This window comes from Spizellomyces punctatus (assembly GCF_000182565.1).
Source record: "Spizellomyces punctatus DAOM BR117 chromosome Unknown supercont1.9, whole genome shotgun sequence".
NCBI classification, from domain to species: Eukaryota; Fungi; Chytridiomycota; class Chytridiomycetes; order Spizellomycetales; family Spizellomycetaceae; genus Spizellomyces; species Spizellomyces punctatus.
The window spans coordinates 596,670-623,598 of NW_015971545.1; the positions used below are offsets into that span (position 1 = coordinate 596,670).

The 26,929-nt window shown below is 47.1% G+C and overlaps 8 protein-coding genes across 8 annotated transcripts; 3 read left to right on the plus strand and 5 right to left on the minus strand.

Moving 5' to 3' along the window:
• The first annotated feature begins 46 nt into the window (after positions 1-46).
• SPPG_05581 (uncharacterized protein) lies at positions 47-6,198 on the plus strand. Its single transcript, XM_016753789.1, has 32 exons — positions 47-219; positions 284-477; positions 539-656; positions 715-786; positions 870-994; positions 1,045-1,202; positions 1,275-1,333; positions 1,397-1,500; positions 1,559-1,592; positions 1,664-1,686; positions 1,793-1,834; positions 1,899-2,134; positions 2,200-2,282; positions 2,342-2,449; positions 2,512-2,651; positions 2,729-2,840; positions 2,907-2,992; positions 3,057-3,218; positions 3,284-3,611; positions 3,679-3,785; positions 3,850-3,999; positions 4,060-4,231; positions 4,294-4,438; positions 4,509-4,722; positions 4,801-4,942; positions 5,000-5,116; positions 5,169-5,277; positions 5,347-5,462; positions 5,530-5,652; positions 5,725-5,765; positions 5,830-5,985; positions 6,048-6,198. The coding sequence occupies exons 1-32, from the start codon at positions 169-171 to the stop codon at positions 6,112-6,114; spliced, it is 3,894 nt and encodes a 1,297-aa protein (XP_016607373.1). The 5' UTR covers positions 47-168; the 3' UTR covers positions 6,115-6,198.
• A 392-nt stretch (positions 6,199-6,590) lies between these two features.
• On the plus strand, positions 6,591-7,438 carry SPPG_05582 (uncharacterized protein). Its single transcript, XM_016753790.1, has 2 exons — positions 6,591-7,050; positions 7,117-7,438. Exons 1-2 carry the CDS (start codon positions 6,635-6,637, stop codon positions 7,190-7,192), a joined length of 492 nt encoding a protein of 163 aa, XP_016607374.1. The 5' UTR covers positions 6,591-6,634; the 3' UTR covers positions 7,193-7,438.
• SPPG_05583 (uncharacterized protein) lies at positions 7,364-14,568 on the minus strand. The gene is made up of 8 exons (XM_016753791.1): positions 14,502-14,568; positions 13,960-14,416; positions 13,630-13,879; positions 13,264-13,566; positions 12,639-13,203; positions 7,833-12,582; positions 7,642-7,770; positions 7,364-7,563 (listed from the first exon to the last, which is right to left on the minus strand). Exons 2-8 carry the CDS (start codon positions 14,373-14,375, stop codon positions 7,428-7,430), a joined length of 6,549 nt encoding a protein of 2,182 aa, XP_016607375.1. The 5' UTR covers positions 14,376-14,416; positions 14,502-14,568; the 3' UTR covers positions 7,364-7,427.
• A 287-nt stretch (positions 14,569-14,855) lies between these two features.
• On the plus strand, positions 14,856-17,231 carry SPPG_05584 (uncharacterized protein). The gene is made up of 3 exons (XM_016753792.1): positions 14,856-15,604; positions 15,663-15,740; positions 15,812-17,231. The coding sequence occupies exons 1-3, from the start codon at positions 15,035-15,037 to the stop codon at positions 17,147-17,149; spliced, it is 1,986 nt and encodes a 661-aa protein (XP_016607376.1). The 5' UTR covers positions 14,856-15,034; the 3' UTR covers positions 17,150-17,231.
• A 62-nt stretch (positions 17,232-17,293) lies between these two features.
• Positions 17,294-18,700, minus strand: SPPG_05585 (uncharacterized protein; the record flags this gene model as incomplete). The annotated part of the gene is made up of 5 exons (XM_016753793.1): positions 17,294-17,557; positions 17,624-18,106; positions 18,181-18,407; positions 18,466-18,568; positions 18,659-18,700. 5 exons carry the CDS (start codon positions 18,698-18,700, stop codon positions 17,294-17,296), a joined length of 1,119 nt encoding a protein of 372 aa, XP_016607377.1.
• A 363-nt stretch (positions 18,701-19,063) lies between these two features.
• Positions 19,064-20,247, minus strand: SPPG_05586 (uncharacterized protein; the record flags this gene model as incomplete). Its single annotated transcript, XM_016753794.1, has 6 exons — positions 19,064-19,220; positions 19,278-19,403; positions 19,460-19,569; positions 19,640-19,755; positions 19,819-19,974; positions 20,040-20,247. 6 exons carry the CDS (start codon positions 20,245-20,247, stop codon positions 19,064-19,066), a joined length of 873 nt encoding a protein of 290 aa, XP_016607378.1.
• Positions 20,248-21,467: 1,220 nt separating this feature from the next.
• Positions 21,468-22,446, minus strand: SPPG_09290 (uncharacterized protein; the record flags this gene model as incomplete). Its single annotated transcript, XM_016757449.1, has 2 exons — positions 21,468-21,517; positions 21,546-22,446. 2 exons carry the CDS (start codon positions 22,444-22,446, stop codon positions 21,468-21,470), a joined length of 951 nt encoding a protein of 316 aa, XP_016607379.1.
• Positions 22,447-23,375: 929 nt separating this feature from the next.
• Positions 23,376-24,824, minus strand: SPPG_05587 (uncharacterized protein). Its single transcript, XM_016753795.1, has 5 exons — positions 24,480-24,824; positions 24,332-24,420; positions 24,117-24,273; positions 23,819-24,054; positions 23,376-23,737 (listed from the first exon to the last, which is right to left on the minus strand). The coding sequence occupies exons 1-5, from the start codon at positions 24,732-24,734 to the stop codon at positions 23,425-23,427; spliced, it is 1,050 nt and encodes a 349-aa protein (XP_016607380.1). The 5' UTR covers positions 24,735-24,824; the 3' UTR covers positions 23,376-23,424.
• Between the last annotated feature and the right edge of the window lie 2,105 nt (positions 24,825-26,929).

Genomic DNA, 26,929 nt, shown 5'->3' on the forward strand with positions numbered 1-26,929 from the left:
CGCATTTTGTCTGGACGCGTTTCCGTGCTCAGACCTTTGTCCAGCATTTGGAGATCACCAGCTCACATTTTGTAGATCCCGTCCCGGGGAAATGCCTATTGTCACATAGGAACACTCTTGAGACTTGGAACTCAAGTTGTTAAAGGGTCCCTTTACAATATCGCTTCTATGGCCTCTTCGGATATCGTTCCAACTATCCCCATTCGGGTCATTCTTCGTGTATGTTCGACTCGGCAATTTGCTGTCACTTTGTTTTCTAAGATATCTAGCATCATACTTTTAGGTTCGTCCAATAGAAAGTGAAACCGCACTTTCCGTTGACCCCCCCTCTAGTTTAACTCTCCGTACCCCCGCGCTCCGAACCTTTTCCTACGATGCTGTTTATGACTCCACTGTGGGCCAAGAGGACGTTTGGGACGGGGTGCGGGGGGCCGTGGAAGGGGTGTTGGACGGAATAAATGGAACCATTTTGGCTTAGTAAGTCTCTCGACATCGGGTCCCATATACTTGGGATCGGTTGCATAACTTCATATACAAGTGGGCAGACAAGTAGCGGGAAAACGTTTACGATGGGATCGGATCACACTGGTAGCGTGGGAAATGAGAGAAAGGGTATCATACCAAGGGCTGTTGAGTGGATATTTGATCGAGTTGAGGTATATTAGAACTGCCAGTGCGCGCATGTAGATATGACTCTAAAGTCGTGAAACGTAGGAGAGAAAGCGCACGGATGCAATGGTCAACTACGCAGTCAGAGTTTCATTTCTAGAGATATACCAGGAACAGGTACGTATTTTTCTAGTTGATGTTTTAGAATCAGTGGTTAATCCGGGCGCTTTTGATCCTGTATTGCGGATCACCGTATCCAGATCCGTGACCTTCTCATGCCATCCAGTGATCCAAAAGATCTATCTATTCGAAAAGATAAACATGGCGTCACAATAGTTAGTGGGCTATCACAAGTCATTGTATCAACGGCGGAAGAAGCGCTGGGGTAATTTGCGGTAATTCTCCAGTTAAGGCTCAATACTAAGGAAAAAACAGGCTTTTAGAGTCGGGCGCCATCGAGCGTACTACAGGAGACACGCAAATGCATCTCAAATCTAGCCGCTCCCACGCTATATTTATGCTGATGGTTGAGCAGCTGGCACCGGATGGCGCAGCCCTGCGGGTATCAAAACTCTGCCTTGTAGATCTAGCTGGTAGGGAACCCATTCCTCAGGCTTTTACTTCTGATGGTCATCTTACGACAAGTCAATTACTTCTTGTGATAGGGTCAGAAAGACTGAAGCGTACTGGAGCAGCGGGTATACGGTTCAAAGAATCTGTCAAGGTAAAACGGAGTGGCCCCACATCCCTCCTTTTATACATTGATAAACCCCCATCACTCCAATAGATCAACACTGGTCTCCTTGCCCTTGGAAACGTAATTAGTAGGTTGGGTGACGGGAGTCCGATCAAAGACAGACACGTACCGTACCGTGAATCAAAGCTAACAAGGTCAATGAGAAGCGGGAAAGTGTTGGTGATTGGAGACTTAACCCTTTCTTCATGCTAGGCTGCTACAGGATTCACTTGGTGGAAATGCCAAGGTTCGTTTGTTTCCCGCTCGGGTTAAAATGGTTTTCGAGGACTGTACTCACTCTATTCGGTAATCCTGCAGACGGTGATGATTGCGTGCGTTAGGTAAATAGTGGCAATACCGCTCTTCGTCTTAAACGCGCCCACTCGCATGTTTCTACACCATATCTTACATGGTTGCTAATATACCATTTCCTTTTGCACATTTTAGTCCGGCGGTTGAAGATGTGGACGAAACTCTAAATACACTCAAGTTGGTACCTCACCAATAGGAACTTCCGGATTCAGTTCCCTTATTGGCTTGTTCCTCAATTTAGATATGCCCATCGCGCGCGGAAAATCCAAAACAAACCAATCATCAATGTCATTGACCATCAGGCAGTTAAAATGGTCTCCATGCAAGAGAGAATCGACTTGCTTGAAGGGCGTCTGAAGGGATTCAAAGAGGCAAAACCGGAGGATGTTCTCGTAGATGATGACGAAGACGATACGGACGGAGAGTGGATGAAAGGATTTGTCGAAGAGCTGAGAGTACGCACCTCCAAAGCAAATCGTAAGCACTGGTCTGGTGCAAAAGACCATCTTCCGTGTAGTTAATTATATCTTTCTCTGTATCAGGCGCTCTTAAGGAACTGGAAATAGTTACTCGGGAAAGAGATGCATTAGCTGAGCGCATCACAGAGTTAGAGGACCATCTTCGCGTAAGCATAACCATGACACCTACATCGCAGAATGGGCTTCATGCTTGGACGGATTGTAGGATGAGTATTCCGAACTACAAGCAAGCCATCAGGAAGAATTAGACGATCTTCTTCAGGAACGCGAGGTTCTAAATCAACGTGTGGCAGAATTGGAGACAGAGACGCAGGTGAATACGCGCCACGTCCGCCACAATTATACTCTTGAGATCCTTACCCGCCCGCTCCACAGAATCTAAGGACGGAGAAAAATGAGGTCGTTCGCGATGCCGGCTTACTTGTAGATGTGGTGGTGGGGATCCTAAGTGGCCAAAATGTTCAAGTTGGGGACGGTGTCAAAGGCGTAGTCAAAAGATGGAGGCCAGATTCGGGGTATGTCCGTATTTTTATGGCATTAGGCGGAATATCCATGACTGCAACGCTGTCTAATACTGGCCGCATCTTCAAAGGATTTGTTTGGAGAGATTCGATAAGCCCAACGATGCGGAGAATGCACAGTTCGCTGGTACCGACGTTCCCTGGCCAGGCTCCCTGATGCCGCTGAGTCAAAGTAACCCTGAGGTACGCTCAACGTATTTTGAGTCTCTCGATTCGCCGGCATCGATTACATTAACCGCTACTGAAAAGACGCCAGATATAACCATCTCACGCCCGTCATCTGCCGGATCTGGATCTGGCCGAGGGTATCAAAGGCGAAGAATTCGGAAAGTAAGGTATGGGATCCTTTGTACCTAACCAGTTCTGATACACCGTGGCTTATTGCTTTTGCTACGACAGTATGCCAGATCCTGCCAATGCCGCGCTCATCGATCGCCAGCACGCGGCTATCAGACGGCTAGAAGACGAGTTGTTTGATAGTGAGGCGGAGGTAAAACGATTAAGAGGTTGCTTGGACGAGCTACGGGAAGAAAAAGGACGAATAATTGAGAGAATGGAAAGGTGGGTAGAGTTTAACGATCCAGGCACGTTGAGATATATGCTGGAAACTAATACATGCTCAAAAGAGTTAATTCTGAAGTCATCATGGAAAACGATGCCTTACATGCTGAAGTTGAACGGTTGCGGAGATCGCGGGACCATGCTTCAGTTCCAAACGAGGATCATCCTCCCGATGACGCTAAGATAACTGATGTTCCAGGCGAAGCTGACCGCTCCCCGGATGAAACCGTGAATGACGAGAGCATCCAAAAGGCTAGTAGACGCTGGCCCCTAGACCCAGAAAAGCTGATGGATGAGATATGGGTCGAGAACGAACGATTAAGCAGAGAGCTGGACATGGACGACCAGACCGAGTCTGACGCCTTCATGAACGAAGGCTCAGATGCTGACGAGGTTCGCTTTGTTATTGTCCACGCTGGTCCTCATTCGGACAATAACGTTTGTAACGATATATCTGCAGGACGACCGCACGGAAATCGGCGACGAAGAAGACGTCCCTCAGTCGAAAAACAACACTGTATATGACGCTGAGAACGAAGGATCGGATATGTTCCCTGTACACACAAGGTGAGCTAGCAAATGTGAGATCAAGTAGGTCAATTTAAAGTAAAGTTTCGTTCACCGTCCCCAGCGAGAATCACTCGTTCCCTCCTGTTCCCGATGCTCAGATCGCAGAGGCAGCACCCGTTCCACAAGCTCAAACCCAGCTCCTACGAGAGCTAGAAGTTGCGAATAAAGCTAGAGTGGAGGTAGCAAGAGACTTGACGAAAGCTCATAAGCAGTGGGTATCTTGTTTGCGTCGGGTATCCGGTTGAGTATTGGATCTCATCCGCTGCAACAGAGCTGAGCGTCTACGTCATCACCATGCGGAACGGATCCAGAAACTTGAACGTGAACTCGATCACGCAAGATCGGAGATCACAAAGACCCGATATGAAGTTGGAGAGAAAGAAGCTGCGAAAGAAAAGCTGAAGGACGATTACGAACGAAAAGTTAAACAGTTGGAAACTCAGGTAGGGACCCTGCATCTTCATTGTGACGATGCAGGTCAGCTCATATAAAATGTTGTCTTTAGGTTTCCAAACTAAAAGCCAAGCAGAAAGACTGGGAGAAGCTTAGCAAAGAAAAAGAGTTTGCGGATCGCAAAGCGCAAGATTTAAGGGAAGAAGTGACCAAATTAGGACACCAAATTGCTGCATTGAAAAAGAAGATTAAGGAAGGTGAGAACTCATCTCGAAGTTTGCGTTGCTGCACCTTATGCATGACTGGCCCTGATTCACGTTATTCCAGAATCAGAAAAGGCAACTGAATTAGATTCTCGGCGTGCGAAAGAAGTTGCATCTTTGAAGAAACAACATGAAGAAGATAACCGAAAGATCAGGCAATTGGATCAGCAAAATGAGGTTTTACGAAAGAAACTAGATCGGAAAACGGAAGAGATGTCGGCGTTGAAGGGACGGAAGGATGGCAGAGCAAAGAGTGCCGGTCCAGAATTGCCGGAGAGGTAAGTTCAAGGACTTTATATGATTGTCGCTGGTGCGAGAGTATCGTGGTGCCAACATTGCGACTTCTTCCTTCAAAGACGGTCGAAGGCCGCTGATACACGCCACGAGAAGGCCGAGGAAACTGTATTATCTCAGGATGCTGTTGAGCCACTGGAAGTCAATGCGGAACATATCGTGGAGATTGAGCGGTCATTGCAGGCGCGAGCAAAAGAAATGGAGGTAATTTAAATTTTAGATCATCTATCGTCACAAGCTTTGTATTGAGTTGTCGGGTAGAATTTTAAGCAATATCATGCCATCAGCACACAGCTTCGAGAGCTGAGACTCGCTGTAGGTGGTCTCGACAGAGAGCTGGAGGAGGGGGAGCTAATTTTGGAGGACCTGAGCCCAGAAGTAAGTGAAGCCAATCAAGCACTATCGTGTGTACTATCATTGACAGGCGTAGGATGAGATGCGACAGGCCGTCGAAGAGCGTGTGGAAGAAATTAGACAAGAAAGGGACGAGTTGGCAGGGCAATTGGAGGACCTTAAACGGGAAAAGAAGAGTGCAGAAGGTATGGGCCTGTGTCCGCCACTCACATCGATTAGACATCATTGGAACTTACTATGATCTTCATACGCAGCGTTACTAAACACGGATGAGTCAAAAGACGAACAGGTACCTGATGATATCGACTACAAAGCGCTAGTAAGGGAGTTTGGAAACAGAACGGAGATTGTAGAGCTCTGTGAAGATCTGGTAAGGACCAACTTCTTCTGATTTTTACAGTGGAGCCTGCGTTCATAAATGACGAATTGCACGATAGAAATCTGCGACGCTGCCTGAAGCTCGGTCTCTGGTGATCAATTGCCTCCGTGAGCTGTCACGGCTGCAGAATCTCGTGGACGAAGGAAACACTGAAATGGGCAATGGTCGAACCGAGAGTCAAGTGCGTATCATATTAACTAGCCTTGCTTTCGATAGCCAGCTTTTAAGATGGATTATTTTTTCATTTCCACAGAGAAATCGTCCTGTGCGGGACATTGAGACGCAAACAGACAGGTTAGTGTTACCTAGTGAAACGCATTTCTCTTTACTCATTGCCTAAAGATAGTCCGTTCTGCAGCTCCATCAACGCGCAAGACGCTGAGAAGCTCGCCCATGATTTGGCAAATTACCGAAAAACAAATAAAGACCTCCGAAATAAACTGAAAGAGGTCGTTGCAGTAAATCACAAACTCGCTGCGGCATTAGAAAAAGAGAGAAGGGACAGAAGACAGGGGTGAGATTGATGATTTCTCCTGATGCACACAGCTTCGACACTAACGCGAACTCGGTGGGCAGAGGTGACGAGCAAGGTTTTCGGATAAGCGCTAATGTACGACCACCGCAAAATGTGAACGCAGTGTAAAGCATGCAACGAAGAAGACCAGTTCACCAGTATTAAATTATATTTTTATCTGTACAAAATAAGAGTGTGATTGTACAAAGTCCCAGGCAGTTTTCTAAAAGTACTTCGTGACGTCCTCCAGCATTAATGCGTGGCCTTAAGACACCACGTCAAATATACCAGCGCACTGCATTGGCGCACGAATTTGAGTTAATATCGCAGTAGCCCACATTAGATCTGGAGTGCCAGCACGTTTGTACAAATCTATGCATTGTCGGCTAAGTGGCGTTGAAGGATTACATTACGTTCATAGAGAGCTCGCACGCAATTGAGTAAACCTGCAGCTAACATTGGAGCGCTAGAGATCCTGAAGCTGTCGAGATCACGACATCCGTCCGACAGCTCGCGGTTCGAATACATTCTAGCATTAAATGCGGTTAACAATGAAATTCCCCGATTCACAATGTGTCATCAGAATCAAAATGTCCGCTTTCGTTAGCTTTCGCTCCGCTCGTCCATCAAAGTTATCCAAGAATTAACAATGTCGGCAGCGTTTGCAACGCCGGGTAACCGAACAATCATCATTGGCGTCGATAGTATAACCAAGCACGGCATCCAATCGTCACCGGTTCTCGCATGGTCTCTCCGCCAGTTCCTTGTGCCCGGGGACTCTATTACCGTTGTGCACGCGTCAAAGCAGCTTGACTCTAGTGCAGCAGGGCATTCAGGATACACCAATGTCATGACCCCAGAAATGCTTAAAACATTAGAGAGGGACGTTGAGTCAGTTGTGAGGGAAATGTGCAGAAACTTTTTTGCGGCTGCTAAGGAAGAGATTAAAGTCAAGGCGTCCGTTGTGAAGGGTGACCCAAGAGAGGTCATCAAGGGTTTGGCGAACGATATCAATGCAACAGCGGTTATCGTAGGTCGGCGTGGAAGTGTTGGGGCCGTCAAAAGGTGGGTAGCATGCATCATTTCAATCCCGTCTTCCTTCTTGCTGACTTGACGCTGCTTCCCCTGAAGGGTCCTCCTAGGAAGTGTATCCGATTATCTCGCTCGCGAATTGAACTCGACAGTCATAATTGTAAAAGGAGAATAGTCGACTACATAGATGGTGTGATAATAATTGGGGTTTTCGCTGGGGAGAACAGCATATTTGATTTTGTGGAGCGGAAGTCCTCGTTTCGCACTGGTGTCAATATGGATAACAATATGATGTTGAGTTTGTATGTGTGAACAATATGGAACGCTTAAGTGAACTTCGGGTAAGCTGGGCTGCTGGGGTAAGCTTTTTTTACCTACATCTACAGTGTTGACGAAATGAACAAATGAATTTACAAAGTTTGCCATCCGCCTCTATCATAGCTCTGCTCAATCTTTCTCGCCACATAGCTGGGTACGCCATGAGCTAACCACAGCTTACGGATTTCGTCGTACCGTCGCTGGTTGAGATATTGTGGACGTCCGCGCCTAAGAATTAAATAGCCATGTCAGCAACCTGTATGCTGACACTGTGATGCAATCTAGCCAAAAAGATCATATCATTACCGTAGCCCAAGGTCAACCTCCCCATGTGCGTCCAAGTATGGAGGATTGATGAAAAAGCCATTGTCACAGTGCAACAGCAGGACGACGCATTTTTTGATGATGAAGTAAATACCGATGCCACCGCCGCATCTAAGGATATATGTATAAACTACAGTATAGGGCAAAATAAGAAGAGGCAAATGAACACTTACATCCTGGCATGTGTATTACACTCGCCCCGGTCATCTTCTTGACAGCAGAAGCTTTGGCTACACACAAACAGCCCACATATTAGGCACAGAGCGGGATCAGAGGGAACTTGACTGCACTTGCGACACACACGGCGCAGGCTCTCTTCAAACAAGGTGTCAAGGCGGTATGGAAGTGAGACAAGTTCACGGATTGCGGGATCAGGTAGAAGAAGTATCCGGGAATCATAGTTCGGCTGAGACATATTATCGCGATGGCTTGGCCCGAAGGACGGATCACCAAATAGTGATGGATGTGGAGGGCCGCCGAACAGATCATCGTCAAAGTGCGTTACATGCGTGCACCATCCCGCTATGAGTCGGTTTAAAAATCCGTCATTGATTGTCCTTCTCGAACAGAGCTCCCACAAAGATGGCAGATGAAGAAATCTTCTCAGGCGTTCGAACTCTTCCTCCTCTTCTCCTGTTGTAACATCGCTCATTTCGTCCTCGGCATCAGGTGGCACAATGCCAAATCTCGCCCAAATTGTAATCACCAGGAATCGCAAAAATACTAGGGCGATTCTGCGTACGATGCCAGCTACCATCCCCATGTTAAGTCTGGCCATAACGGCATCCCTTATGTCTCCACGCATTTTTAAATTCTCACAAATCCAATGAACAAACATCCGCATCTCAATCTCTTCGTCCGATTCAGATTGTCCTTCATCCCTCCCTCTCCGGCCCAAGTCTGCCACGTCCGCCCATTTCTCACCTCGCATCCCTACACTTTCCACAATTCCGCTGATGGCCTTCACCACTTTGGCCACAAAAAAGATTCCACACCACTTAAATACATCCTCCATCTCACAAGTTCCGAAAGCTGGGAGAGTGGTAAAGCACAGTTGACTAAAAGCGTTCTGGAGATCAGCGAGTAAGAATGGCGCCAAGTCACCATCTTCCATTTTCACCAGATCTGACGCATCACAAGGGATCTCCACAAACCCGTAAAACACGTCTCGGACAAGATCCGCTCCACGCTCCCGTACCCTCGCTTCCATATCTTCAGCTTGAATTACCAAATTTGTGTAGGTTAGAATACACTCGCTAAAGACTCTCAGCAGCGTCAAGGAGTGTGGACTCATTGCATCGATAACACCTATTCGCGGTTGACCGTTTGGTGGACGCTGTTCCACTTTAGAAACAACACCGCGGCTCCCTATCTCCAATGCGGAAACCGTGTATGCGAATGCATCCCACATGACATCGAGTCCTTGCATTTGAGGTTCTGCATTTTCGATCTCGATGTCTAGCTGATGATCCATTTGCCGAAGTACACGGAGGAATCGCACGAAAACAGGTCGGAAGTCGTTCAAATTTGCCGAATGCGCGACATATGTAGAATGGTCCCCGCCTATGTCCCGCCGGTTTCGTGGAAGCGAGTCCGCTATGAACGGAGAGACAGTCTGGCGAAATCTTTGAGCAATTCCTCCTGGTTCTAATGCATGGAGAAGCGCTTCGTCGGATTCCTCCGGAGTTGTGGTCGACATGCTCATGTTGCTCGATGTATACTCCATTTCATCCGTATTATCTATGTCCATCGCCTTTCGCTTCGTTCCTGCTACAATTGATTCCCTTACCCTCCGCGCAAATTGACCAAGCTTTGAACTGTCCCACCAGCCTTGCAACCCGTCCAGCGCACCGGACCCGTTATGAGCACTCTCAACGCGCACCCAATTGATTTTTTCTTTCCTTGCGGTCCACAGTACAGGAACAAGGCAATTTCCTAAGCTTTTACATAGCGGACACATATACTCATGGCGATCCAATTGCTCCGGGTGATTTCGTGTTGGTTGTGCCGTTTGACGCGCTTGCACAGATGCATAATACTGCTGGAAGCAGTTTACATGCATTACATGACCACAGGTCGAAATGTGCAAACCGGGTGAGAATATATCGTGGGAGATGGGATACCCAGAGAGCAGAGGACGTAATGACGACGCCATCCCGGGGGAGGTGCTCGATGGCGACCCTGCGGCCACATTGATTGACGACGATTGGGGTGACTGTTTACTTGGGGAGGATGTTCCCGATGTGGGTCGACTCCATGCTACATCTAACGAAGACTGCGTCCTCAGCACACCGGCGACACATTCTGTATCACCGAAGTCAATGTGCCGTTGAATTTGACTAGGTTGTACGAGACCCAGTAAACCATAGGTGTCCGTGCCTTTGTCCGTGTCTTCCTGGCAGAAGATACACGGTCCAGATGGGAACTTCCAGGATCTATCGACGGACCACTCCTGCTTGCCACCTTGGACCCACAAATCATCACCAGTGTCCCAGTCACCGGTGCCTTCATCATTTTCGTTTTCCGCCTCCTCCATCTCATCGCCATATGTCTCCATGAAGCTTTTCTGAGCTTGTGCAAATTGTGCCATAATTGCAGCTTGCCGCGCTTTTGCCGCAGCTTTGGCGGCCACCTTTTTGCGTTCGCGCTCGTCACTGGCGCTGGCAGTATCAGAAACTGGGGTCCCTGCACGTTCGTTTATGGCATGTTGGCGATATTCAGCAATGACACCTCGCGTAAGCTCGCTCCCTAATTCTTCGAAACTTCGCAGTAGCCATCTCAGCCGGGCAGTGTGCTCTTTGATTTCTTCTTCAGTAACCCGATCCATTATGTGCAACAGGAATTGTAGCAAGGTCATCTGCTTAGCTTCTCTGCTTTCTCCTGACCGTGTACCGATAGGGACACTTATTTGCACTTCGGTAACAAGATCGATGAACCGAGGCAGCTGCATGTCGGCACTGCCGGTTCCCCTCTCCATTCTCTCCACCTGTACTCCCAGCATCAACAATCGAATTGCTTCAGCTACCAGTGTCGCACTCTTAACCCCAGCCACATCGATGACTTTATCGTCCGGTCGCCCTAATGTGTTCCACAGCGCGAAAAACAGAACTCGAACAAAAGCTTCGCCTTTTACCAAGTTTCCAAGAGCCTGATGCCCGGTAGTTATAGGTATTGGTTGCAAGCGAGGTGGTCGGATATAGTCCTCCTCCGCCAGTGGACCGCGCTGTGGACGTTTCCCGGCTCGTTTTGTTAAAAGCTCCTCCATCTCTTCGCGTTGGTTGCGGGTGTAATGCCAGAACCACGGATCGACCTCTTCATAATACTCTGGCTTCAGTTCATATGTTCCATGGTCACTCATCCCTTCTGGAAACGTGAAATCCGACAGTTCGGCGAGGACATCATCGAACGACTTCCCATGTGGACTCTCCGGCGCGCTATCTACTAGGCGTTCGGGTATACGCTTTTGAAGTTCAGAATAAGCAAGACCTTGAGGCTGGACAGCAAGATGATGTATAATCTCTCGTCTCATCTCCTGCTCTAGTGAATGGGCACAGATTCTACTCCGCTCTGTCAACAAGACGATCAAGAGGTGCAAGAGATCCTCAGCAAGATTGGTGAGCTGCCCAGGTTCCAATGCTGTGAGAGCTGCTGCCTCCCGTACGCGACCTTGGAACCATGAGACAAGATCAAACCGATCCAAAACCGACGTGATGAACATGTCCGGCCCAACCAAAATCGAAAAGACTTGAAGGAGATACAAATCCTGGTCATACGATTCTCGAAGCGTGTTTTCACGATAATGCAGGGCCTGGGAACGAATATTGAACCCATTACGAACCCATATTCCAGCACGAATCTGTGCAAGTAGCACCGTTACTCGCAAGGGAAAGTCCATTATCCTGCAAACACGCTTCAGGTCGACTCCCGAGGCTGGCGCTGGGTGTTCGCTGGTTGACGCGCCTACACTCTTCAATAATGGAACTATTTTCGTCTCATCGAAGAGGTGATACAATGCCTTCGCAGCAAGTTCCGCGTTTCCAATCTCCTGGAGCACCCTGGGAACGTGAGCGAGGAGTTGCGCTAAGAACCAATGTAGGGGGTGGTGAAAAGATATAGGCTGCGAAGCAACCCTAAAAAAGGGAACTCTGAAAGGTTTGCCTGGAACGACTTCAACCAAATGCAATCCATCTTTTCCAGGTATTCGTCGGTCGTGGTTAACTCCAAGTCCCGCAGCTTGTCCTTGTTGCAAGAGGACTTTTTTAATCTCATCCATTTGCTCCATCTCGCACCACACAGTCAACACAGCAAGAGTGGATGCTGTCGCAGTCTGAAGCTCACTATAATCCCTTGGCGAGTTCCCAGTTGGTCCCAGGCAATCAGCAGCAAACTTGATTTGTCGTCCAACTTGCAAACTAAGGTTGAAAGCATGCACCCAATGTTCGTCCTCATATTCCACGTGCTGTCTCGTATAACGTTGTTGTGGATGCATGCCTTGCCAGACCCGACATATATCGAGGAAGCCGCGCACAATGTCGGGATTTCCGCGAAATACACTGTCTTTTGCTCGATGAGTCGTTAGGAGGTACCGAATGTCTTGAAAAAGATGCCAATAGCGTCTATTCCTTGCGGCCTCTGATTCACATCTGAGCTTAGGATAGTGCGGGCGGATATCGTAACGGGCCAGCCGTACCGATCCGTTAAAGTCTTTCAAAGAATACTGGGATGGAAGGACATCAGAGAGGTAAAATGCTTTGAGTATCAGAAACTGGGTTGAGAGCAGATTGGTATGTGTTGCCAGATATTGTGCTATGGTGGGTACGGTGAAGAGTTGCACAGAAAAGTTTATGATAGAAAGCTCGTACTCCCGGTCGTGGAATAGATAGGAATTGGCGATCCGCAGGTAATTGCGGGCGAATCGGAATCCTTAAGAATAAAGATGAGATTGTGGAAACGGAGTTTCTTAAAGGTCCTAAACTCACCCATGACTCTCTTGTACTCGTCCCCACTCACAATCATAGTTCCTATATACAATTCACGTAAGGAATTTCGAGCCTCTTTCCATAATTTTACATCGGCTAAAAGAAGGTGGTCGATCCTCAATCGTTGCCCTTCTTGGCTCCGCGCCAAATATCGTCGTGCTTCGACTTGAGCATCCCGCCTCTCGTTATTTATATTGTCATTCATCGCATGTGCCTCCTCCGCAGGATCCAGAATAGCAACATCATCCTCCTCTTCTGAAAGAGTTGGTGAAATCATACGCCCAGTGAATCGGACTTTGATTTGTCTTCGATTTGCACACATTTCTTCACAGATTAGACGTCGGACCATTGCATCAATAGGCTCGTAAGTCACATCAGTCATCCGTCTCACTCCCACTACCTGCTTCGGCAAGTTCTTCAGCCATCCAATCAACACCCCCACTACTTCCTCCCGAAAGGTCTCTCTGGCGGATCGGATCGATACAGTCAGCCCAATCTGTGATATGATGCGCGCTATACTCAGCAGGCGCGGCAATTGTGAAGATACTTTGACCACTTGCCGCCCCTTCAATTTGCAAGGGTGAGTATCAGATATCTGGCATTTCAATTCATAACATCGCCTTACATGGAAGTCTACCGCTTCCGCAACCCCTTTAGCCTCATCATCGTCCACACGAACAGCTTCCATAACTTGATCAATGACTTCTTGAAAGGAGTGCGTTTCATCGTTCCATAGGACACAGGCAAACTTAAGCTGAGGTTGGCCTAAGCCATCTGGAGTTGATTGCTCTTGCGTTTCGGGTGGGTTTGCTTCTTCAATTGCTTCGGTCGATGCTGGCAGAGTTAGGTCGACTGGTGCCTCCATCAAAGTGTCAAGAATGAAATCGAAGACCGTGGCAATGGTGGACCGTATTGGTGCTATGACTTCCTATTGGGAATCAACGATACGTCTCAATTACTGCGTATCAGAGGAGGTTTTGCAGAGTCATACCTCAGGTACTTGAGTATAGGAAGGTGCTATATCTGCTACATTGTGCTGGTCAGAGGGAGAAAGTGATGATACAGACGGGTGCAAATAATGGTAGGTGCAATTGATGGGCACCCTCCACGCTTCTGGATCCCCACAGTCACAGCAACCTCCGGTACCCGACGCAATTGAAAACGACGTGTCGTGTCCCTCGTGATTAGTCGCATGAAAGCAGCGAGAGCAGAATACACAAGTCTCGTCTAAGGCGCAGTTTCTAATCCAAGAGTTGCAGGTTCAGCAATCTTGCGCATACCGCCTGGTATATAACAAGCGAGCTTCAACCGAGGAACTAACCTGCATCGATATACGGCTTCGCCCCTCTTAAATACATGCCCACAAGCTTTCCCTCTCTGTGACTCTTGATATTCTGGTGGTAAACTCGCAGTTGCATTTGCACCAATGATCTCCGTAATTGAAGGCTCGACCGCTACTCTCGACGTCACAGCCGCCCCCGTTTCCGTCTCTTGAAACACACCCGGTATTGACGAAGTCCCAAAGAGGAGTTCCGGTGAGCCATTAGTCCCCGCACATATTCTCTTGTTCAGCGACAGTACGATCTCTTCCGCAACGTCATCGGGTAAGGGGAGGTCGTAGGTATGGCGGAACGGCGACTCATGGAGATAGGCATATAGTTGATCATCAAAGTAGGGGAGATCGGAAAGTATCGAAGGAGGCGGAATGTAGACTGGTTGCGGATTGTGATGTTGCATTCGGTGTATGTAGTCGTAAGGCGGGCGTTTGAACTAGAGCCCTATTATATTCATGAAATTAGAGATCATTGGCCCAGACCACAGAGCAGGCGGCCATAAATATCACAAAAAAATATCATTGCAAACCTGTCGAACAAAGCCAATGAGAAGGTTGATTGTGTGAAAGGTCCTCCTGGGCATGGGCTATTCCTGCCTTCGCAAGTGTGAAATCGCAGCTCCCAGAGCAATTTACGCCCTTGACTCACCAAGTCATGTGAAGCATGACTAAATGCTTATGTAAGCACATGAAGTCCTCTAGTCCTTTGTTTATTTCTAACTGTCATGGTTGTCGTTCGCCACGCACCGGATTAGCAGTTGCTGCAGTAGAATTTAGTATGCCCAGCAAGTATGCTCTAATGATGATTCCGTGCACTGCTTAAATATCCACATTCTGTCCAACAGTGTCCGATCTGGCTTCACCATTAAAGAACGCCCCGTCGAAACAGCCGATACTCAGCACCTCCCAGATCACAACATGGCTGACGCATTTGACAAGTCGTTCATATGCGGCCCGTCAACGAGAAGCTGCATCACAAATCCTGGCTTTTCTGCGGTCGCCTCTCAACCCACCCATCGCCGAAACGTCCTTTGAAATAGGCAAGGCGGAAACCCTAAAAATCATGCTCCTTCTGCGTTCAGGCATGCATCACGTCGACGTAAAAGAGGCCACTCTTCTTTTACTGGCCACCATCATTCGTGGTTCTTCTCCCGCAACAGCGGCAAGGACAGCGGCGCTGCTCGCCGCTGGTGCGTACAGCAAGATCATATCAATTGCCGCAGATACACGCGACGGCCCAGATCCGCAAATTGCTGGGTTACGATTCTTCTCAGAATATTTGAATGAGGGCGGCGAGACAGCTGCTCGAAAATTCTGCGGATATGCTGAAGGTGATGCCGGCTCGGTCACTGGCATGGACATATGCATTCGATCTCTACAAGCGGAGGGGGGGAACGTTCGACTTCAGTATTGGGCTGGAGAGTGTTTGAAGAAAGCCGCTATCTGTACGGATATGCGACCCCTAATGTTAGATGCGGGCATTCTGAAACCTCTGGCTACATATATGAAGTTGATCTGCTCTGACGGCTCTTCAGTTCTCCAGCAGAGTTTGCTTGATTATCACACTTTGCTCTTCGAAAGCGTCGCTTGTCTCCTGAAACTGATAACCACCCACTCTGAAGAGGCAAAATTGGTAAGATGATTGCAACACTGCTTTTCAGTATTGGACAACTTTAATCTTGATGAAATAGCTGTTGGTCTCGGAAGGGGTCATCCCATCTATTGTATGGTTGCTACGACAAGAGGGGCGCAACAGCCAAAAGTTGGAGGTAAGGTTCCCTAAGCGTAAACCGCCGTGTATTGCAGATCTCCTGACCGAAGTTTCAATGCTTTTTACCAGGCGATTTACGCGTTCGCGAATGTTGTCATAACGCCATCCAGAGAAGCTGAAGAAGCTATACCGCTTCTACTGCAAGTCGCGGCGGAAAGCACCGATGCATTTGAAGAAGCGGCCCTACGAGCACTCCGTAATGCCCTTGCACGGACAGGAGAAGGGGTCAGACGACGATTTGTAACAGAAGGAGGTGTTGCCATTCTAGGAAAACAGTTGGGACGAACCGACCTTCAAATAGTGCAACATAGCATTGCCGGCTTACGGAATGTAGCGCTGTTAGATGTTCCACTCGAAGCCCGGCATCAAGTAGCGAAATTCTGTCCAGATTTTCTTCATCTTCTCAGTCACAAAGATAAAACCGCCCCAGCATGGAAGATCCATCTCTCGATAACCCACCACGCCCTTTGCACCATTTGTAATCTCGCCGTAACAGATACTATTGCCCAAGATATCTCAATAACAGGCCGATCAACACTTTTCTCACACATTTATCGTATCATCTTCGACCGGGATATTCCCGATACACCGTTTCGACTGGACGCACTAGCATGTCTCCGGAATCTTTGCATAGACGAAGACTCTTGTCTTCTCATTGCAAGTATGGGTGTGCCCAAGCTCTTTGAACTCCTCTTCACAGGCTCACCATTCCTCCGCGCGGAAGCCATGGCAGTCCTACGCAATCTCATCCTCCAAAATCGATACTGTTTCGATGAATTTTTCCAAGTGGATGGTTTCATCGACGAACTGGTGGCAGATCTTTCATCGCAGTACACTTCAACCCTCCAGCGTTGCGCGGTAGATATTATCCATTGTTATTTGACCAAAGGAGATACCGCACATAAACGCACGTTTTACGATGCTGACTGTCTTCCTGCGCTCCTTCTTCCAATGGAAGCCGACAACGAGAACAAAGATGTTGCTGTTGTTTGCTTCAGAATTTTGCAGGACTATGAGCGGAGGGCTGTGTTGGAATCCAGGGATCACTGGACGCGGATTTGGGTAGACTGGAAAGCTGAGGATGCAGAGAGGAAAAATGCTAAGAAAGAGAAGAAGGCTAAGGACCGAGAAGAGCGGGATCGGAGACGAATGAGCCGAAAGCGTGCAAAAAAGGATTCACGGCAAGACAAACCCTTTTTTGTCAAGAATACTCAAAACAAGGAGGATGCCAACTTGAGCGTATCGACTCTAGGCAAAAACAAGCATCCCACCGCTGCGTCCTACAGACGACCAAATTCAGCACCACATGGAATCTTGAAATACAGAGCTGCACTGTCATCAGATGAGAAATACTCGCCTGCAACGAGTACTGTTGAAGTGAAAAAGCGGGTGGTGACATTCAGATAGCATAAGTCAACCAGGTGCAAATAGATATGTGAATAGGGATGCAATGAGTATTCCATGTATACCGCGCTCTGCGCATTACGACTGAAAATGGCTATCGATGGTTCTATCTAAAGCATGCTAAAAAATGTATAGATATGTAATCGCTCAAATGTTAAAACCTTGCGCCCGCATGCAATCCTGATGCGCCTTGATTAGATCTGCACATTTTTCTTCTCCGTGCTCAAATACACATTCGTCTCGCGCTTTCCGCGTGTCCGGGCAAGCACAACAAGGTTTGCATTCGGGTTTAGCCCCGGTTGACGTGGATGCGGAGAGGGGCGCTGGGGAGGCAGTTGATGAAACGAGCCTGTTTGCCTGTTTTTGCGCTACCCAGGCTTTTAAGCTATCTCCACCAAATACCATGCACACCTATGGAGACAGGTCATTTTAATCTCACTGCCGCTAACCTAGGCAAGATTTAAAGATTATACGCACCGTCAAATAGACACCCAAGCCAATACGAGGAGTTACTCCACGGTAGAAGCCGAGGAACCCATTCCTTTGCCAAATCCACTTGGCCGTGTTCAACAGAGTCATCTTGGCAGGTCTATTGGGGTCTTTCACTTGAGACTGCATTTCGACACGAATCACTTCAATAGGTTGGTTCCAGCATGCAAGGGCACCACCGACTACTGAAGCAAAGAGTCGCTCAGACACAGTGAGAGGGTTGGCTTTCTCTCCCTCAGGTCGGAAATAGCGGATGCTAGATTCGGTGATACGCGCAATTCCGATTCTACTGCCCCAGTTCGTCATTTGTCGCAAAGCTACAGCTGACACGCCTTTGTTCAATCCCCTGATACCCTCGGTCTTTAAAATATCTCCTGCAACCTTCCAGGTAGAGACAGCCGCTCCCGGATTCTTGTGGCGAGTAACCTCTACTGTCTTCATAAATGTACAGAATCCCATGGTAGTATACGCCTAAATATGCGGAGTAATGTCAACGTCGCATTGCACTCGTCCAGTATTCAGAGCGAAAGCTGTATAAACCTCACCTGCGCAACGCCTCCTCCCATTCCGGACAATATTCCGGCGGTTGGACCAGAGAGCCCCAATTTGGTCCTTGCATGATACTCGATTTCGGACGCGGCAAACAAAAGGATAGCTCCCTTCGTCGAAGCTTCAATCCACGCCCAGGGAATCAACCCTTGATAGAATCCCGCAATACCTCCACGTTGGTACGTTTTTTTGACGGCTGTTACCAGCGAGTCGTTCCTGTTGGCTGTCAGAGAACTCAATAACGTGGACTGGCGAGTTTTCTGGATTTGGCTGGACCATACCTGCCATGTGTGTCTTAACGACCTCAAAGGGCTGTCCAAGCGTTGATACCTCGAAGGTCTGAATGGCGCCTCCCAAAAGAAGGTTGACATAACTGATGGGTTTCTGGGCGACGAGCATGTTGTTAATATACGTTTAACTAAACTGACTTCCTGCTCCCGCCACATTTCGTTACGTCCGACCTTCGCAATGTACCTTTTGAATTGAGGCTGGCTCGGACTTTGCTACGACAGACATTGTAGGGAGATCTTGTGTCAAATTACAACCACAGGAAAGTCGGAAGGGGATAGCAAAGATCTAACGAGACATCACGTGATTTCATTGATCTGCCGATTGGATAAGCGAGGAGTATCGATCCGTTGGATAATCTACTTTGTAGCTTTCAGCCAAAAAGTCAGCAGCCATGCTATGCCATGCGCAATATTCAATACTAGGAGAGTAGAGGAATAATCTGAGAACGTTCAGAGCACGAGTTTATCCGGTTGCACCCTGCGAGTAGATAAGGACATTGGCAGGAGTAATGCATTTTCAATTCTTCCGAAGTGCCAAAACGTATTGGTATACATCAGTCACACCATCAACTAACAATCGATAGACTCCTCACTTGTCTACTTCACCAGGTAATCCGGATTCCTCCCGAACACTCAACACTACGCTACCCCAATCCAGATCTCCGTGCCCCTTCTCTAGCTGTTTTTCCAAATGTTCGTACATGACGTCGGCGATATGCAGTTTGGTGGAAGTCTCATCAGCGAGTCTAAATCATAAGCTCAGTTTCAATACTTGACAAAAAATTTAGAAGTACTATTCGAACCTTCGCATCAGTCCGACATCCTTTAAACCGCCTTTAACTGGAAAACCAGGGTTGCTGGGAGAAATCGCGAGATTGTCTTGGCAGATTCGGGTTCCGTAGCCTTGAATCACAGGGCATGGCAGCATACTGATTGCCACATAAGCAGACCACGTTGGAAATGAAAAAGAGGTAGTGACACGTACGTGTTAATAAAGTCGAGGACGTTCTGTCTCGACAATCCACTCTTGTCGGCAAGGGTTACAGCCTCGGAGATCATTTCGATGCATGAAGCGATGAAGAAGTTGCCGCATAGCTGGATATTCATTCAGAATCATCGTCAACCACCCGGCCTGTTGCGGTTGATGCGGCGACGAGCACCTTACCTTTTGCGTAGTGCCAAGATGGGGCTCAGTCCCAACATCAATGATGGCTCTGGTCATGGCTTCAATATAGGGACGGACATCCAGCTTCAGGTTTTCCTCTCCCGCGAATGCTCCAACTGTGAAAACCGTTCAACTATGTTTGGCTGAGATCCACCTAGTCATCCCATTGCTTGGCTTACCAAGCAATTTTGCCTTTGCAGCATCCGGTCTGCCAAACATTGGACAGGCAGCAAACCGTACTCCATGGCTCTGCATTTTTGCAGCTACTTCCTTGGTGGAGGCAGGGTAGACTGTGCTGCAGTCAACCCATATCAAGTCCTTCCTGGGCGGGGCGCCTAAAAAACATCAATTCGATTTTTGTGGGGCGCGTTAGGTAGTCGTGCTCAAGACAGAAACGCACCAGCGACCTCGTCACAAATCTGCTTCAAAGCGGCATCATCAAACATCATCGAAAACAAAACATCACATTCCTTTGCCAATGCCTTAGGGCCATTCTTTTCGACTACAGCTCCCACAGACTCTAGCTCAGAGGCTTTGGACAGTGTGCGGTTCCAAACACGCAGTGATCGCCCGGATTTTTGGAGAAAAGCTTGGAGGTTGAATGCCATGCCTGCATTGCGTTAACCTAATGGATGTGCTAGGAAGACATGTAAAAGAACAAGTCGTACCACTTCCCATGGCACCTGTAGAAGGACGCTTAGAGGTCCGTCTTGGATCAAGGTACCGACACCATCTCTGGCACGAAATATTTACCCAATCCCATGAATCCCACCTCTTGTTTGCTGGTCGACATGATTCTAAAATCGAAGCTCAGACGTTCTGCTACAGAATAAGAAGGATATTTTGAGTGCCAATTGCGAGGACAAAATCAATCATTTCCAGGAGAATGATGTGAGTCATGGCTGGATGTGTGGTGACGACAGTGACGTTATTTTGGAATACGAGCAAGTGCCCGGCCCCGACGCCTGTAGCGTTCAATGGATTTAACATGACAATATCATAAAAGTGTATTTACGGCAGGGATACCGATATCAAACAAAGCTGGTTCTTACGCCTCTGTTAATGCATCAACCATACTTTGCCTATACGGGAATGAACCATACTTTATCGATTAGGCAAGCCTATACGACAGGGAATGAACCAGCGTAAACTGGTTCGGAAAAGTTAACTAACTGCTACTAGACAATCTAAGCTACCAAAGGGACATGTCTACTAAAAATAGCCGGTCTAACACCATCATCTAAATATGATTTCATGATTGTTACCATATTAGACGTGCTTAATTTGTCCCGATTCCAGTAACGGTAAGTGCATCCTTGCTCTATGCAGTTTGGGTTGGTACAACCTAGCAAGCCATGCACTTTTTCACTACGTCCTTTCTGACGCTGCCAGGGTCTCGAGTGTGGTCGTATCTTGAATCCCTTTTGCAGATGATCACCTGATAAGCATCTTGGACATATTGATGAGGTTCGATATTCATCTAATAGGAAGCAATCGATGCGATTGCATTTGAAACAATTCCGCCATCCAGTGGTTTTCGATGATATCTGGTATTTTTGGGTATGCCCACCATCGCTCCAATCACCCATTACTACAGCAAAACTACTACCAAAGCATTTCCTCATATTAGATATCAGCTTTGCTTCGGTTCTTTGGGTGTTCATGTAGGTATGCCATCTCCATCTAGTATGGGCGGGATGCGAATAAAAGTCCTTCAAGGGTGCATCATTGTCGTGGCGCCATGACAGGTAATGAATGTAGCTATCGAGATTCATCGTTTTATGTGAAGGCGCTGCAGACTCGATGACATCAATGCCATTCTCACGCTTCATTGCTTCGCGGGATTTTTTGAACCTCCTGCTTCCAATCTCTTTGGTTCTTTGCATGGAAGTATAGCAAAACGTACGCCTCTTTTGAAGATCCCGACAGTATAGTATATCGCGCTTATTGGGATCAATGGTGACGACGTTGGATGCGCTGCGACAGGCCGTAAGATTATTCTCAATATATTGACTTTTGATATCTGCTTCAATCGCCTGTTCTGAGTTGCGATGCTTGTGTCTGCCATATTTTGCCGCATCTGGATGCTTCAGGCAAACTGACATGGAGGTCCCATCCGTCGTTATTGATCCGTCAAATGCCATTCCACTACGCGTCGTGAACGCCTTACTGCCAAGATTGCAAACACGCAACCACAAGTCCATTTTGTCAACAGAGTCGTATTCTCGCCATGAGACTTTTAGCACATGTTGATACAGAATCATAGTATCAATGCGAACATGGGATTGGATAAACGATCTTCGCAATGGGATGGCATTAAACAAGGGCAGGCCACATCGTTCGAATAAACGGGATAATGCACAGTGAGACGGAAAAAATGACAGCGGATCGCATGCTACAAGATATGCGAGTTTCCCTTCTTTTCCTATGACTCGATCAAGCAAAATATTCCAAATGTCTTCTAATAATGCACTTTCCAAATTGCTCAGGTCTAGATCATCGGTTTGTGGAATGTCGTCTAATAAGAACAATTGTTTCAGATATCGCAATCTGGCGAAAAATGACATTCTCTCCGCTCCCAATAGTCTTTTCTGCTGGTTCTTGACGTCTAATCGATAATTGATGAATCTAACTAGCATTTTGACAAAATGCTCTTGGACATTGACTTTAATGTTTGTTATGACACTGGTGGTGAGGTAGTTGATGGACTGTTGATCATATTTCAGGTTGGGCCGAGTAAAACCCACAACATTGCAGTACCGATCAATATGGGGCACGAGGATATCACGGCAATCTTTTTTCGCCATGTTGCCTGGCTGCCAAGCTGCACCTTTATTCAGCAGGTAAAGCGTCGCCTCCATGACAGTTTCATTGATAATCGGAAAGTGTGGGCTGGATAGGATGTAGAACTTGAGTGCATGAGTAGCGTGGGCTGCTAGTTCATGGACGATTTGGATATAATTTTGAATGCGATCTCAGTAGGTATCATTTGCAGCAAAAGCCTTTTCAAAAGATGTCTTGTGACATGAATGGAGGATAGCAGGTTGGTCGACTTTCTGCTTCTTCTTCGGAGGCATCGTTGAAGATGAAGACTGTGGGAAAATGGGCAACTCATCTTTTAAATACTGGATAGATCTATTATTCATTAGACTAGATATGGGTTTATAGATATTGGACAACATTTCATTGGTCGCTTGGGATGAAAATTTTCGATAGTATGTCATGTGACCATGGGTTATTTATTGTGGATCACTGAAGGGGGTCAGGGGTATTCATTAGGTAGCTTTCAGTGGAGGCATTTACCAGTGTCTTTTGGGCAAGATTTGAGGATTTTGGATAGTCATTGTTTACATTCCATGCCTGTACCAGCGTCGATCCTGGCATCCCATGTCTGAATCTTCAGGCCCGACGCGTAGCTAAGCCACCCGCCTCACCCAAACCATCGAGCGCCGTCATCACATTAGAATTGAATGCGGTAGCTCGAAAGATGTGATTGACCAGTCTAATCACCTATATCATGATGTGCATGCGTTCTACTGCTGCCATAGAACATGTTTTATTTTTGGAATATTCTGTTTTCGAACATTCCGTTGAGCATGTTTTCCTTCTTCTCGTTCCCCATAGCGCGTGCTCTGCTAGCGTGACGTCACCAACAAGTTGCTGTTATTTAACAGACTTGAAGCTCTCTGGTACAAAATATTTGTATCCCAGCCGATTTCAACAGCTCCTAAAATTTGGTACTTTACTTTTATATTAGCTTGAACCTCTATGACTACTCATGACCCTCAAATGATGTCTTCGTCAGAGTCTATTTCTACGCTGCTGAGATGTCCTCCTTGGTTACTGATAGGAGAGCCCACTGACTGCATCTGAGTTTGAGTCTGGCCTCCAGGAGCTGACGGCTGACCATCTTTGCTTTTTTTACTGCTACTATTTTGACCGTTGTTGTTACGACCGACACGTGCGAACAGCAGCGACACTCCCCAGGCTACGGCATTGAACAGTCCTTGAGAGCCGAGGAAGAATGCCTGAACGTAAATGAGCCACAATGGTGGTGGGCTATCAGAATTGAATGCGGTAGCTCGAAAGATGATGGACCTTTGAGACCAGAATCGAAAGTTGTTAGAAAAAATTAAGGAATTCCCCGTTGGATAAAACGAATAACCATTTAAACTTTACCAGCTCCACACTGTGATAAACACAATGGTGATAAAGTAGATCCTTATCAGTTGGTTGCGCTTTCTACCAGACTTGGCTGAACGAGCTGCTTTCAGTACTCGGGGGCTCCCACATGCGTTCAGCCGATAAGTCGCATAAGCGACTGATACTATGGACACTAGAAAACTAATGCAGAGAGGCAAGTAGAAGATGAGCCGGTAGGAGTTTCGTTTGCCCTCAATCCAGCAGGTCCCATCCTGGTTCACGATGCCGATGTTAACAAATCGATTTGCTCTGCCCGTAGAATGGAACAACGTACCTCAGTAAAACCGATCTGCTTTGCACCCCACAAGATCGCCGCAGACAGGGCACAAAAGCCCCAAACAAATATGTGATAGCGCTTAATCCAGATATCTGGCTTGTAGGCTCGTGGTTGGTACAGGAGGAAGAACAAGTTTACCGACAAGACACCGTTCCTAAATGTTCGATGATGAGTGAAGCTGCATTTGTTTAGACCATTCGTGTGTATCGTACCAAAGAACAGTTGATAGGGCAAAAAACTGTCCCGCATGCCCAGATAATTCACAGAGAGGAGTTCCGGTATATGAGGCAGCATCGTCTCCCTAAAAAAAAGCGTTTAAATTCCTTACTCTCGACGTGTATTTGGTCAAACCAGACCCACCTGCAAGGTACTTATTGCCGATGCAAAGAATTTTGTAGCAAACCCAATGTCACAAACTGACATTACAGCGACGAAATGCAGCGATGCGGTTTGAAGTTCACGCTTGCTGAAGTATGAATACACAACGGCAGCGGAGGAAATGATAGAAAATACCGCTGTCGTGAGAAAGATCTTGGATACGACAATTGCAACATGATGCCCATCATCCGTCCCCGGATCCGCACTCAAAGTGCTGTTTGTCGTGTTAAATGACATGTCAATTGAATGTTAAAGGTTGATGCGCATGAGGTGAAACAGACAAGGTCAAATTATATCTATTCCATCCCTCCCAGCCAGCCAGCCAGAGTGGCATAAAAAAAAGACAATGGTAGTGAGCAGCCATTGCACCGGTCATTATTCCAAAAGGTGTTTTGATAAAACAAGCATCAAAGGTTGAAAACATGTGCTGCGGAACAAACTGCGTACGTTAAACAATAGGGAATTGGTAACATGAAACCTTTGAGTAGAGCCCTCTTGGTAACTGGAATTCAACTGTGGTAAAAAAAGTGTTGCACAAGACCCAGGACTCCAGCGAACGAGACACAATGCTATCCACCCGCGGGCGACAATCGTGCCACGCAGCATGCGATCGGAACTGGGAACTGGGTCCAGTGGTTTAAGCACGCCACGATTATTCTAGCATGTCGATAAGGCTGTTAAGAGCTCTCGCACAGGTGCACGGCAACATTGTATTCAGAACGCAATCAGATCGCTGTTTTGGATCCAAAATCTTCATTGTTGGGCTGCAAAAGCGAAGCACTATTGTGAAGGCATGTGGAGAGACAAATAGGGTGTAGGAGCTTCCACTGGAATCAGGGTGCAGATCATCGGCAAAATAGTTTTTTAGTGCCATGAATATAGCATATATTTACCATGAACTGAACTGTAGAGTGCAGCCACGACGCCTGATTGGAACTGGAGGCGGATGCTCAATGCAAAGCAAAGTCGGGTACGATGCTAGATACCCGTGCTGAGCACGTAAAGCATTTCAACGTTGACCATTGGAAACAGCCAAAACTTATCAATTTACAACAATCCACCCATTATTCACCAGATGAGCTTGACCGATAAGTGCCAAACCTGTCAAGCTGACTCACTCCCTGCATTTGTTCTGTTTTCATCGCTCGCATCCCCATAATTACACTCATTCGGTAAGAAGGGTCTCCGAGTTGATACGCGTCAAAGTTACCGAGCCAGCTTGCCTATACGACAGGGAATGAACCAGCGTAAACTGGTTCAGAAAAGTTAACTAACTGCTACTAGACAATCTAAGCTACCAAAGGGACATGTCTACTGAAAATGGCTGGTCTAACACCATGATCTAAATACGATTTCACGATTGTTACCATATTAGACGTCCTTTATTTGTCTCGATTCCAGTAACGGTAAGTGCATCCTTGCTCTATGCAGTTTGGGTTGGTACAACCTAGCAAGCCATGCACTTTTTCACTACATCCTTTCTGATGCTGCCAGGGTCTCGAGTGTGGTCGTATCTTGAATCCCTTTTGCCAATGATCGCCTGATAAGCATCTTGGACATATTGATGAGGTTCGATATTCATCTAATAGGAAGCAATCGATGCGATTGCATTTGAAACAATTCTGCCATCCAGTCGTTTTCGATGATATCTGGTATTTTTGGGTATGCCCACCATCGCTCCAATCACCCATTACTACAGCAAAACTACTACCAAAGCATTTCCTCATATTAGATATCAGCTTTGCTTCAGTTCTTTGGGTGTTCATGTAGGTATGCCATCTCCATCTAGTATGGGTGGGATGTGAATAAAAGTCCTTCAAGGGTGCATCATTGTCATGGCGCCATGACAGGTAATGAATGTAGCTATCGAGATTCATTGTTTTATGTGAAGGCACTGCAGACTCGATGACATCAATGCCATTCTCATGCTTCATTGCTTCATGGGATTTGTTGAACCTCCTGCTTCCAATCTCTTTGGTTCTTTGCATGGAAGTATAGTGAAACATACACCCATTTTGAAGATCCTGACAGTATAGCATATCATGCTTATTGGGATCAATGGTGACAACATTGGATGCACTGCGACAGGCCGTAAGATTATTCTCGATATATTGACTTTTGATATCTGCTTCAATTGCCTGTTCTGAGTTGTGATGCTTGTGTCTGCCATATTTTGCTGCATCTGGATGCTTCAGGCAAACTGACATGGAGGTCCCATCCATTGTTATTGATCCATCAAATGCCATTCCACTACGTGTCATGAACACCTTACTGCCAAGATTGCAAACACGCAACCACAAGTCCATTTTGTCAACAGCGTCATATTCTCGCTGTGAGACTTTTAGCACATGTTGATACAGAATCATAGTATCAATGCGAACATGGGATTGGATAAACGATCTTTGCAATGGGATGGCATTAAACAAGGGCAG

Coding starts and splice junctions, on each gene's coding strand:
- SPPG_05582 (XM_016753790.1), top strand. CDS start 6,635: ATGTCGGCAGCGTTTGCAACGCCGGGTAACCGAACAATCATCATTGGC. Junction 7,051..7,116: donor AGTGTTGGGGCCGTCAAAAG/GTGGGTAGCATG, acceptor CTTCCCCTGAAG/GGTCCTCCTAGGAAGTGTAT.
- SPPG_05583 (XM_016753791.1), bottom strand. CDS start 14,375: ATGCAACATCACAATCCGCAACCAGTCTACATTCCGCCTCCTTCGATA. Junction 13,880..13,959: donor GAAGCCGTATATCGATGCAG/GTTAGTTCCTCG, acceptor CTCTTGGATTAG/AAACTGCGCCTTAGACGAGA. Junction 12,583..12,638: donor CGAGTACAAGAGAGTCATGG/GTGAGTTTAGGA, acceptor TTTATTCTTAAG/GATTCCGATTCGCCCGCAAT.
- SPPG_05584 (XM_016753792.1), top strand. CDS start 15,035: ATGCTCCTTCTGCGTTCAGGCATGCATCACGTCGACGTAAAAGAGGCC. Junction 15,605..15,662: donor ACTCTGAAGAGGCAAAATTG/GTAAGATGATTG, acceptor TTGATGAAATAG/CTGTTGGTCTCGGAAGGGGT. Junction 15,741..15,811: donor GCAACAGCCAAAAGTTGGAG/GTAAGGTTCCCT, acceptor GCTTTTTACCAG/GCGATTTACGCGTTCGCGAA.
- SPPG_05581 (XM_016753789.1), top strand. CDS start 169: ATGGCCTCTTCGGATATCGTTCCAACTATCCCCATTCGGGTCATTCTT. Junction 220..283: donor CCATTCGGGTCATTCTTCGT/GTATGTTCGACT, acceptor TCATACTTTTAG/GTTCGTCCAATAGAAAGTGA. Junction 2,652..2,728: donor AGATGGAGGCCAGATTCGGG/GTATGTCCGTAT, acceptor GCATCTTCAAAG/GATTTGTTTGGAGAGATTCG.
- SPPG_05587 (XM_016753795.1), bottom strand. CDS start 24,734: ATGTCATTTAACACGACAAACAGCACTTTGAGTGCGGATCCGGGGACG. Junction 24,421..24,479: donor CGGCAATAAGTACCTTGCAG/GTGGGTCTGGTT, acceptor GCTTTTTTTTAG/GGAGACGATGCTGCCTCATA. Junction 23,738..23,818: donor TTTATCACAGTGTGGAGCTG/GTAAAGTTTAAA, acceptor CTGGTCTCAAAG/GTCCATCATCTTTCGAGCTA.